Source organism: Miscanthus floridulus, chromosome 16 (assembly GCF_019320115.1).
Source record: "Miscanthus floridulus cultivar M001 chromosome 16, ASM1932011v1, whole genome shotgun sequence".
Lineage (NCBI taxonomy): Eukaryota > Viridiplantae > Streptophyta > Magnoliopsida > Poales > Poaceae > Miscanthus > Miscanthus floridulus.
Window position 1 is genome coordinate 31,367,145 of NC_089595.1, and position 12,800 is coordinate 31,379,944.

Consider the following 12,800-nt stretch of genomic DNA (forward strand, 5'->3'; position numbering starts at 1 on the left):
ACGAACCCAGGCCTTTGGGCTAAGTCAGCGCGCGTCCTAACCAGCTGAACCGCAACAGCGTTGTTGCATGTTCCTCGGAACAATTATACTTGTTTCATTTCAAACGCCAAGATCTATGGCATCGAGGCCTTGTCCACGTCGACACCAGGTCACCGCCACGTCCGACGCCTCACCAAGACCTCAGCACCATTGGCCATGGCGCAGAGATGTGTTTTCTCGGCGTCAAAAACCATGGCGCCAAGGTCAGGGTCCATAAGCAGAGCTCGGATGGCTAGCTCAGCCGGTGGGTAGGCAGCCGACGCGAGTTCGATTCTCTGGAATCGCACTCGCGTCTCTCACCAGGGTTCGTCCCCAAATAAATTATGTTGCCTCTCGCGTGAAGCCACAAAGGGAATGCAACGCACCTCGTCATCCACAAGTTCATGGTTGGACCTGGTAATCTCACAAAGGACGCGATCCAGTGATCTGAGTATAATTGTAGGTTTGCTTGTGGACATGTGGTGTGAGTTTAGTGTGCGTGTGTAGGGTTGATGTGTATGTGTACATTATACCCAGATGAGAGGAGAAAAAAAAACCAGCAGGAGTCTATTTGTGAATATTTTTCAAAAGATGGGCTAAAAAATAAAAAATTCAGCACGCACGCGCACACACCAATCTATCTTCCTGTTTCGGCAGTTTACACTGGGAGCATCTCCAACAGATTACTCCTTTTATCCTCAGTACCAAAAACATGCAATATAAGAGATTATATATAGTTGCCCCAACACTCATCCTACACATCCAAGAGGGATTATTTCCAGATGAAGCTGAAAACACATGGTAGTAACAGAATTGCACAGATGTGCTGTCGTAAAGTCAGACAGATCACCGATTTTCAGATTTTATTAACTACATAATTTAGTAAGCGGATACAGTTCGGCAATTTCATAAACTTCAGTAATCAAAAGTAGACGATGGGAATCAATACTATAGCTTTTACAGATCCACAAGATGGAGCTATTCCACCTTCATACTTCTATGTGACCATGTCCCTCTTTAAGAGCAAATGCTCTCTTCAGGGAAAACACTTCAATGTTTACAAACCCACCAAGCTAAAACATTGCCAGAGACGAATGCATAGCATGACAGGACGGAGACCAGGCCCACAAACTAGATTTGACTAAAACTTTCTAAGTCATCAGAATTCAGCAAGGAACGCTCGGCACAATCGAAACTATCAGCATCAAAGTCTCAAGGGCATGGAAGACATTGTCATCACCACCAAAGAGCGCAGTCACAAGACATAAGGGGAAATGAACATGGCCAGAGGAAGTGGGTTTCAAAATATACATAGCAGACTAAAAGAGAGACAAACTTCAAGGTCGAATAACTTCATAACCCACTTTGGCAGCACTCCAATATGATCTAGATAAGCAGGCGGCGTCAAACTGAAGACTACTAGATAGTGACAGTAGCATCTTTGGATGACCAACAGGATCTGCATGTAGAGAGCCTTCCTCAGTTGTGTGAATTGCTGGAACAGTACAGTTTCCAAAATTATCAAATTAAGAAACATGGTAAGTACCGAGAGAACATTATAGCTCCCTTAAAAGAAAAGTAGAGCCTTACAGTGTGAAGCTATTATTTGCCAGCAATATATACAAAAATATGCCCAGGGATCTAGCAGTCATTTTCAAAATCTAGCAGAGATTGTGAATCATTCATAATAATTTATGTAGTCTGCATGGTTGGCAAAAGAAATAAAGGGTTCAAGGTTTCAAGTGGATGGTCAATTCAATATGATAGGGCATCAAATTGTTCTGCATAAAAAGTGCCTGACTGTGAGATGGTACCTTTATATTTACACTACCAACTTAGAGTCAAGTGCTGCTGCAACGTTTGCCTCTCCAGGGTCCTGCTTTGGAACAGATTGCTCAGCATTTTATATACACAGGACAAGATTTTGATTGCATTAAACTTACCTCCATTCCCCATTTAATGTAGTCTGGTGACTCACAGGCCTTGTATTCATCAACTAGGCTCTCTATTATCTCTCGAGATTCATCAAATTCAGAGAGATCATTGTCCTGCATGCAGAGGTCAGAGATCAGCATGTCGCATAAAAGAATGAAGTCATCCACAAGGTTGTACACAGTTGAAAGTACTGTTCTCAAGAAAATTTACATATGCCTGTCGTTACCAAAGGAACCATGTTGGCAATCATAGTCTTTGTAAGTAATAATGACACAGTACCTAAATTTCTTTGCAACTGCAAGATTAGAGTTTTAGTTGAATCGGCATCGGAAAGGTTCCTGAACTTGACAACGCCAACTAAGCAGGGAATAGAGTACTTTCCAAACAGACAGCTAAGTAAGCAGCTCAAAATATGCATGTAAGCTAAACAATTCAAAGCAATGAGCTAGGAGATTAAAAACTTGTTGAAATATGTTCTTACCGCAAACATTGGGAACTTCCTGTAGTTGTCAAGAAAAGCCTGCTTTTTCCTTAGCTTCTCATATTGCCCCAGGCATTTGCTGAATAAGTGACGGATGCTCGTATGATTTGCTAACATCAGACCGCTAACCTGTAGCACAGCGTTAATTAGTACAGCATCATCCATTTTCTTCAAAAGAAATAAAAGACTGGAATCCCACCACAAGGTGAGGGAAGGAGGGAAGGTAGGAGGAAGAGATCATTGTACCCTGTGGGTTGTTTGAACATATGGGGATTTTCTTGACAAAGCAACCTGTTGCAGTTGAGATGCTTACAAATTTTAATGACAGACAAGGAAACAAAAAGGTATTTAGTTGTGCGATAACCTGAATGGTTACAAAAATAAAAGGAGAACCTGAATGCTTGCAGGTGCCCAGTCTATAAAGTTAACAAGCTTCCTTTCGCGTATTCTTTGCAGGCTCTCATGAACCTAAATCCATGACAAGACCAAATAAAATAAGACAGAACAAACAAATAATTTCATGGTACACAAAAGGGAAAAACTTAAACCATATCTTACTCCAACTAAAAGTTATTAACTAAGAAATAACATGCCACCATGCTAGTATGTATGAAAATCCGTTTACGGATTTGTAGTGAAAGTTCATGTTGTTTTCAGCCAATGTGGAGTATATAGGAGAGTATAAGGAGAAAGGTGGATACAAATGTGCTTTGTTTGATGTAACGATGAAATAACACATCATAAACTTTCATATGTTTCCAGCAACTTCTAGTAAAATGGGAAGAGAATGAATGGTATGAAACTACCATGTTTTATCATGAATTCTTTATTTAGAATTTCAGATGACCATTCCAAGTATGTAACTCCTAAGTCTCACTACACTTCAGCATTTGGCAAATCTTATCTCATGATGCCAAATGCGTTCGGAAGGTTGCTTCAAAGGTGCTTGGAGTGACCAAAGGGAGCGGATGCGACTCGAAAGACACTTGGTGGTGGAATGAAGATGTGCAAAAGGCAATTAAGGAAAAGGAGTGCTATAAACGCTTGTATCATGACAGATGTGCAAACAACATAGAGAAGTACAAGGTGGCAAAGAAGACTGCAAAACGAGCGGTGAGTGAGGCAAAGGGGTAGGCCTATGAGGACCTTTACCGACGTTTGAGTACGAAGGAAGAAGAGAAAGACATTTATAGGATGGCTAGGGCTCGTGATAGGAAGACAAAGGACTTCAACCAAGTCAAGTGCATAAAGGATGAGAGGGAGCAACTCTCGGTGAAGGAGGATGAGATCAGACATAGATGGCAAGAGTATTTTGATAAATTGTTCAATGGTGAGAACGAGAACACCACCATTCAGCTAGACGACTCGTTTGATGACACTAACAGGCGCTTTGTGAGGAGGATTCAAGAATCGGAGGTCAGAGAAGCCTTAAAAATGATGAAAAGGGGCAAAGCGATGGGCCCTGATGGTATCCCAATTAAGGTGTAGAGATGTCTCAGGGATATAGCTATAGTATAGCTAACCAAGATGTTCAACAATATCTTTTGATCGAACAAGATGCTTGAGTGGAGAAGAAGCATATTGGTACCAATTTACAAGAACAAGGGAGATATCCAAAGTTGTACTAATTATCGGGGAATTAAGTTGATGAGCCACACTATGAAGTTATGGGAGAGTCATCGAGCAACGCCTGCGAGGAACGACGTAGATATCAACAAACCAATTTGGTTTCATGCCCGGAAGGTCAACCACAGAAGCAATCTTCTTAATAATACAAGTTATGGAGCGGTTTAGAGAGCAGAAGAAGAACCTCCACTTGGTTTTTATTGACTTGGAGAAGGCTTATAACAAGATAACAAGAAATGTTATGTGGTGGTCTTTAGACAAACATAAAGTCCCATCAAAGTATGTGACCCTCATCAAGGACATGTACAACAATGTTGTGACTAGTGTTCGAACAAACGATGGTAACACAGATTACTTCCCGATTAAAATTAGACTTCATCAAGGGTCAGCCTTAAGCCCGTATCTCTTTGCCTTGGTAATGGATGAGGTTACCAGGAACATACAAGGGGATATCCCTTGGTATATGTTGTTCGCTGATGATGTAGTGTTAGTGGACGAAAGCCAGGCGGGAGTAAATAGGAAACTAGAGTTATTGCGGCAGACCCTTGAGTCTAAAGGTTTTAGATTGAGCAAAACTAAAACCGAATACATGAGATGCGACTTTGGCGGAGTTGTACAGGAGGAGGGAGATGTGAGTTTGGAAGGTCAAGTAGTGCCTAAGAATGATACCTTTCGGTATCTGGGATCGATGCTACAGAGGGATGGAGATATTGATGCGGACGTTAGCCATAGAATCAAAGCAGGGTGGATCAAGTGGCGACAAGCTTCTGGCATTCTCTGTGACAAGATGGTACCACAAAAGTTAAAAGGCAAGTTCTATAGAACGACGATTAGACCGGCTATGTTGTATGGAGCAGAATGTTAGCCTACAAAGATTCAACATGTTCAACAACTGAGTGTTGCAGAAATGTGTATGTTGCGATGGATTTGCGATCACACAAGAATGGACCGAGTTCAGAACGATGATATACGTGATCGCCTAGAGGTAGCACCAGTTGAAGAAAAGCTTATTCAACATCGGTTGAGGTAGTTTGGCCATGTCCAAATGAGACCTCCAGATGCACCAGTGCATTATGGAGTCCTAAGCCAAGCTAATAATATGAGGAGAGGTAGAGGAAGACCGAAATTAACATGGGGGGAGGCAATAAAAAAAGATTTGAAAGCTTGGGATATATCTAGAGATTAGAGATCTATGTTTAAATAGGAGTACTTGGAAAGCAGCTATTGAAGTGCTTAAACCGTGACTTGGGGCTCTTGGTGGGTTTCAACTCTAGCCTACCCCAACTTGCTTGAGACTGAAATGCTATATTGTTGTTGTTGTTGTTATCTCATGATGCCGTCATTAAATTTGACCAAGATATATCCACACTTCAGAAGAAAATTCATTTGACAAAACTGTACCTGTGTAGGGTCCACCTCCCCTTGAATGATGTTCAGTATGGAGATGTATTTAGCTTGGCTAGCTTCTTTTGTCCGAGCATACGATGACACCATTATATTCTTTGTCTGCAATATTTCATAAATAAAGGATTCAGACTTCATGAACACTTGATAGTTACCCCCCCCCCCCCCTTCTACAGTAGCAGGTAATACCTGCAGAAGTCTTCTCATAACATCCAATACCGTCGTTTTGCGTATCATGTTAACCTGCCACATAGCACATCCAATATAACTGAATTGTTCAGCAATTCGCCCAAAACAAACACCAATTTTACTACTTTCCCTGTTTATTTTGATGAAGTGTCCCAAAATTGCAGTCAATGGACAAGCACAGGTAACTACAGATTCCACAAAGGCTACAAAATGTGACATAAAACATGCTACATGAACCAATGTAACAACTGAGGCAGAGGATATCAAATTACCTGGCGCTCAACAGTCAATGGAGTATAACCTGTCATCAAAAAATGACACCTTGGAGTGGGGATCAGGGAGGCAAGAAGGCCAACCAGATCATTGTTCATATATCCAGGATACCTCAAAGTAGTTGTGCTTGCAGACATAACTGTGGAGACCAAAGAGTTTGTTTGTGCAAAAGTAGGATTTGATAAATGAAGACGCTCGACGGCAATCCTATTAAGAGCCGTATTGTCAAGAACAACCACACAGTCAGCATTCAGTGTCAGCCGCTTCAGAGTTAAAAGTGAGTTGTAAGGTTGGACGACAACATCACTTGTTTCCATCTGATTTGGGAAAACACTATATGTCTGCACAAGCTTTTTACTGTATCGATCATTCAGTGTCTCCAACAGATAAGAACCCATACCTGAATGAACATGGGCAACAGGACAGTTAAGACAAATGGTAGGAGAATAACTGTTACAATGTTTCATAATAACAAGGCAATATCCAATCTACAGTGAGTCAGATGGTAGGCACCACGAAATACTAAGTACAATACGAAGTCATCAACAGAGAAGTGAGAGTAGAATAGAAAAGTGAAAAGAAAGGAAATCAAAATATGAGAGCGAGATAGCCAACCTGAACCAGTTCCACCAGCAATAGAGTGACAAAGGACAAAACCCTCAAGGCTATCACTTCCATCTGCTTCTCTGTCAACCATGTCCATGATATCATCAACAACTTGTTCACCCTATGAGAATATCAAAAGGCATTTGAGCATTTTTCTAAAACAAGAAAAAGGAGCAATTGGCCTAGTGACAAAACAAGCAAATCTACAAATCCTGCAAGATTGGTTCATCCGGTGGAAACTGCAAACCTTAGGTGCAAACAGAGATACATGGCGCAGCTATACCTGATGATACCCACTGGCCCAGTTGTTCCCGGCACCACCACCATGCTCAGCAACAAATATGTTCTCATGGTTGTATAGGTTCCTGTACTCGCTGTTCTGAATTCCATTGATCACTCTAGGCTCCAGGTCAATAAGCAGAGACCTGGGTATGAAGTGCTGATCATCAGCCTGGTAAAAGAAGACGTCCTTCCTATCGCCCCCCTGCAGGTAACTTAAATTAGAGCTGGCTCTTGCTTAATTTAGCCTTCCCAGATAAACAGAAATGGCAAATCCTGTATCCACCCAGTACAGACTGAAATGTAAGTGTTACAGTGGATGCTTTTAAGGGCTGCACAATTAGGTCGGAGAAGCAATTTCCAGCATAATGAGCACATGATACATGGGTGTTGTAAGTTCAAAATGTTCATTTAATTTCTTGTATGCAGTTCTCGTTAATTCCAGCTAAATCTATCACTATACACCGATACCAAAACCACTTAAACACTAATCCATTATGACTGAAAAAAAAACGTGTTCACACTTCAATGAAAGCTAAATTTCGCACCAATACCAGTTGAAATCTCCGAAATTTTCACAAAGATTTAAGCATGACTTGTGAGAATTCTACTAGTGCGCAACCTACAGCAGAGGTCTGAACACAAGCCACCTGGCCTCGCCGCCATATCCACAAACAACACAGATCAGTGCACCCGCGGCGCTGATCTCGGGCAACCCAAAAACCGCCATCAATCCACTCACCGAGGCCAGCGCGTGAGGGAGAGGAGCACTCGGACAGGTCACGCTGACGTAGGCGCAGAGAGCCGGGGAGAGAGGGGAATGGGGGGCGTGGGACGTACCTGAGTGGCGAAGTCCTCGAGGAGGCCGTCCTTGCCGATGCCGTGCTCAAGGCAGAGCTGCTTCCAGAACTCCATCCCGATCTGGTTCCCGCATTGCCCCACCTGGATCGTGATGATCTCGCGCGGCATTTTTTTCTCCCCTGCTCCGGCGGCGGCGGGAGAGGGAGAGGGGAAGGGGAAGGGGGTAGGGTTAGGGTGCTGCGAGGCTAGGGTAGGCCAGGGCCGGAGGGAAGAAGCCCGGCCGGTGGCGGAGGCTAGGGTTTTGGGGGTTTGCTTGGTTTGGACGCGAGCGCGCGCCAACTGCGAGTGCGATTGGTGGCGGTGGGAGCGGGAGGTGACGACTGACGAGTGACGAGGCGGAGGGGAAGCAGAAGAGGGGCGGACCCGGCGGAGATTTTGGAGGAACGAAACGAAATGGGCGCAATTTTCGAATTTCCATGGGTTTTATGGAAGCGGTCCAAGCAAATTCATTTTTTGTTGGGTAGGGCTCCGATTTTTATGGGCTCCGGTTTAGCTCCTAGCAGCTTTTTTTTAAGCTAAAACCGTTTAAAAAACATTTGGTAAAACAGTACTACCGGTAGTTTTATAATAATTCGCATTCCATTTGTGAGGAGCCAGGAGAAGCTATTTATTTTGAGTCTGGCTCTTTTTTAAAAAAAAATAGCTCTAACTTCTTCAGACTTTTTGTAAGAAACCTTTTTTAATATTGTTTTGTAGGACTCTTTGTAAGGAGCCGAGAAGCCGGAAGCCTGGAACCGAAACCCTACCAAATGAGACCTCATTTGGTTATATCTGCAGTTCTAAGTTTCCATTGCCCCTTTTCATATGATTCACATGTATTTTGCATTTTGCCAAAGCTTCAGCAATGTCCCACGTTTGTCTTGGCACAAAATTCTTTAGAACATCCAAAAAATTATGTATATATATTACTTCCTCCATCCCAAATTGTAAGTCATTTGACTTTTTTGACACCAAGTTTGACCACTCGTCTTATTCAAAAATTTGTGCAAAATATCACTTCTTTTGTCGTGGCATATTTTGTTAATACAAGTTCTTCAAGAATGACTTAAATATGACTATATTTGCACAAATTTTTTGAATAAGACGAGTGGTCAAACTTGAGGTAAAAAAAGTCAAACGATTTATAATTTGGGATGGAGGAAGTAGTATATATATAAACTAAGCACTCGCATCGTGTGGACCGAGCCCTCTCTCGGTTAGTTGAAGGGTCCATCCAAAACTATGCTCATTTGGACTCTAGCCGAGGAATCTTCATGCTTCTTCAACAGAGATCATGCCATTGTTGTAAAACATCATTAACAATGAATGTCTCTGAGTCAAAGATACTATGCTCGAAGGTCTTGTTGAAATTTTTATAAAATTCGATTATGTTTATAAAGAAACATTATAAACACTTATAACTTTAAATAGATGTATACTATGAAATATTTTTTGCGACAAATCTAGTGGTATGTATTTAGTATGATAAATATTAATATCTTTTATATAAATTTGATCAAACTTAAAATCCTTTATGATAGAATTTGCATCATTTCTAAATGGAGGGGGCATTGTTTAAGAAGTAACGCCAGTGTGCAGTTAAGGTAATGATCGATTGGATCTAGACATCTTGAAACACATTCTATATTTACCACATCACGTTCTTGTTACTGGATCATGTCTCTCTTGCATTTTGTAGCCCTGGTTGTTTGGTTCATGCTTTGGTTTGTCGGACCTTTTGAAAAAGTCCAAATTACTCCCCTCAAGTTTGGTCTCTCCCTCCCACCTCTGCCGCGGAGGTTGTTGTTGTTGACCTCGATCAAGTGGTCGACGAGGCACTTGAGCTCTTGCAGCGGGAGGAGGACGACATCGGCGAGGCGCTCGACGTGGTGCATGCGCGCCAACAGTGCCGGGGTCGAGTACACGGCGGCAGCTCCTACGCCAAGCCAACACTACCGCCTCAGGTCATCCAAGGGCAATTTTTTATTTTTAACACTTTTTTAAACTATTTTTAAATATGTCACTATTTATTTTTTTCAAAACTAACACTTTTGGACACGCCTATTGCCGTGGCGTGGTGAAATAACGCTGCCACGCCATGCATGGAGGCGCGGCAGGAGCGGCGACGTGGCAGCGAGCAGGGCCGCTGAACGCTGACATGGCCGGGCTGACGCGGCGCGGATCATGGCGCGGCAAGGCCTCCTCTTCCCTTTCTCTCCATTCCTTTCTCTTTCTCCTCTGTCTCATTCGCCGCCGCCCAACACCGCCGCCACCCGCCCGACCGCGCCGCCACCCTCCCGTCGTGCCCGCCCATGGCCTTGGGCCCTCCACCGCGCCTCCATCCCTCCCTCTCTCTCCCCATTCCCCTACCCAAGCAAGGCCGCACCCCCTCGATCGCCCGCGCCCCTCCTTTCCTGTTTGCCCATACGGGCACGACTAGCAGCCGGCGAGGCCGCCGGGAGGCCTCTCCGTCTCTTGGGGTGACCCCCAGAAGGTCCCCCGTCGTAACTAAGGTATTTCCCCTCTCCAAGACCCTAAATTTCGTGATTTTGGTTTTTTTTATTAAACTAATTATGGTTAGTGATTTAATTTAGTTAGTTAGTTAGGTTTTAGGGTTTATGTTATATGTTGTAGTCTAGTTAGGGTTTAGTGTTTGGTTAGGTAGATTGGGTTTAGGTTTTTGTCAGTTAGGATTTAGGTTTTAGGGTTTTAGTTAAGGTTTAGGTAATTCGTAGTAGTAATTGTAGTTAGTATACATAATATGTTTTTAGTGTTGGTACTTAGTTAAGGTTTAGGTAATTCGTGGTACGACGATTTTGACGACTTGATGAAGTTTGTTGAAATGCTTTTATAGATGGATTGATGTGTTAGAGTTTTTTATGGAGGAAGTGTTAGGAGAGAATATGGTATATTTGAGGAATGGAAGAAGAATTGGAATGGTTTGATGAACCTCTTGGCTTCAGCGATCATTGTGTCCGTTTGAAGGGGAAGTTTGGTGATGATTTCATACTAAAGGAGAGGTTTAATAGTGGAAAGACTAGGGCACGCTACATGCTGATGCCCTTACACGACCATGCTCACTGGTCCCACTACAATAGGGTAATCCAAGGTTCCAATGTGGCCATAGCTGAGGTGGTGGTGGAGAATGGGTACAGGATGCATGGTGTCTAGGAGGGGCTGTCCTTCGACGGTGATACTCAACAAGAATGTGGGGTCCATGTGGAACCAATTATGGGTACTATGGATTTAGACGGTCAGTTGACGCAGAAGCAGCTTCATTCAACTCCAGTAGGTTGTATAAGCAATGACTTCGATGTGAACGGGTTCAAACGGAAAAGAGGAGGAGCAGGAGGAGGAGGACAGGATCGGTGATGTAGTTAGCAGTGATTCAGACGATTTAGATGATAACTAAGGAGGTAGAGATGATATGCCAACACCGGTTGATGCCATGCCAGTACCGGTTCATGCTATGCCATTACCAGTACCAACTAAGGTACTTCATGCTATGCCGGCTCAGGGTAAACTAGTCACAAATTTGTCAGAGGATGATACCCCTATGATTTATGGGCTAGAATTAGCGAAGCACAGCAGTACGTTTCACCACCACCTTACACAGCGACATAGCTTATGCAACTGAGGTCGATGAACATACCTTTCAGTGGCGTTCCGAACTATAGAGATGTCAGCATGACAGATATGGTAGTTTGTGACACCGGTTTGTAGATGTGTAGGAAATCATTATATGACCATGAGAATAAAATCCTTAGCAAGGGGATGATATTCAATATAATGTCAGAGATGAAGTTGTTCCTTCAGGACTATGCTGTCTATCACCATAGGCCATACACCGTCACTCATTCGGATCAGGAGTTGAGGTACCACATGATATGCAAAAATAGTTGTATGTGGAGGTTAAATGCACGAAAGAGATAGAATGGTACGCCCAGCTCACGTTCTGTGCTCATGTAACTTCTTTTCCTGAAACCTTGCATGAGCCACCTCTATGGCATGGTCCTCGCTGCATCTAATCCCTTCATGTATAAAATACAACCAGTTAGCAACGCGATTATATTACATTTAAAAGCAGGCAACGAAAATAATAAGGCTTTCAATCACTCACTGGCACATAATGCAATAACATGGTCGTTCAAGACCTACATCTGTACTCTTGCCTCTTCCCTTGCCTCCTTCCTTGCCCTCTCCTCCTCTGCCTTCCTCTATCTCTCCAACTCTTTGTCAAGCCTAACACCGATCGGGTTACGAAAACCGCGCTATCTAGCAAACTCACGCTTCTTTTTTATGTGGTCTTTAACGAAGAGGTCGACGAACTAAGGTCCATAACCAAACTTCTGTGTAATTACTTGTTTCGCCTTAATTTGATCCAGGAACTTAGCTTGACCATCATAAGATTCCCACTTGCATTTTCTAGTGCTATGTTCAAACGAAAAATTAGATTATAAGTCTTCATAGTAGAAAAATATGATTTCATGTTTTCCACAACAATAATCAACCTCGTCATAGTCAACCATATGGCCACACCAATGGTCTATTCCAAGCTCCGAAGGGACTAGGCCGTAGTTGGCTTCGACACCACATTCACACATGATAGGAGGTGCTTCGATGATTATCCTTTTTTCTTCCTTTCCTTTGCCTTTGGCGGCTTCGGCCATTGATTCTTAGGACCATAGAGCCACTCCTTGAAATGACACTTCGTAAATCCAAAGCGCTAAAAGAGAATAGATTAGTACATGCACACATAGAGCTAAACATTTAAATAGATACACTTTCCATTTACTTCGTGCTTATTGGGACACACAAACTCCAACGTATTCTCATGGTTTATCATAGCTCTATCTCCGCAATCGCACAGAGAAGATTCCTCGCGTCGTCATTGGCGAGGGGTTACGGGGAGGTGGAACCCACCGCTCAAATTGCTCACGTGGATGTCTCCCTCTCCATCAATCATCGGAAAGGAGGTACCTTGGGTCAAACTTGTCTCGATCGTCGATCCACTGAAAGAAAAATCACCTCTTATGGTCCTACACAACAAGATTCCACCAAAATATTAGTAATCTACTAACACAAATGAAGAAACAATGATACAGAGACAACTACTTACATAAAAACGACTGCATGTGTAGAAGCAACG

The 12,800-nt window shown here is 43.0% G+C and overlaps 1 protein-coding gene across 3 annotated transcripts; it reads right to left on the reverse strand.

The window, feature by feature from the left end:
- Positions 1 to 921: 921 nt before the first annotated feature.
- Positions 922 to 8,033, reverse strand: LOC136511850 (tubulin gamma-2 chain). Of its 3 annotated transcripts, XR_010772884.1 has the most exons (13): positions 7,652 to 8,033; positions 6,816 to 7,016; positions 6,542 to 6,653; positions 5,926 to 6,326; positions 5,654 to 5,707; positions 5,462 to 5,566; positions 2,828 to 2,902; positions 2,681 to 2,725; positions 2,435 to 2,563; positions 1,962 to 2,066; positions 1,833 to 1,894; positions 1,609 to 1,719; positions 922 to 1,513 (listed from the first exon to the last, which is right to left on the reverse strand). XR_010772884.1 is itself a non-coding variant. In XM_066505882.1 (12 exons), exons 1-11 carry the CDS (start codon positions 7,778 to 7,780, stop codon positions 1,841 to 1,843), a joined length of 1,410 nt encoding a protein of 469 aa, XP_066361979.1. In that variant the 5' UTR covers positions 7,781 to 8,033; the 3' UTR covers positions 922 to 1,477; positions 1,833 to 1,840. The 3 variants fall into 3 exon arrangements, 2 of the variants coding, with proteins under 2 accessions (XP_066361979.1, XP_066361978.1); XM_066505882.1 differs by lacking the exon at positions 1,609 to 1,719 and having other exon boundaries at positions 922 to 1,477; XM_066505881.1 differs by lacking the exon at positions 1,609 to 1,719.
- Positions 8,034 to 12,800: the final 4,767 nt, after the last annotated feature.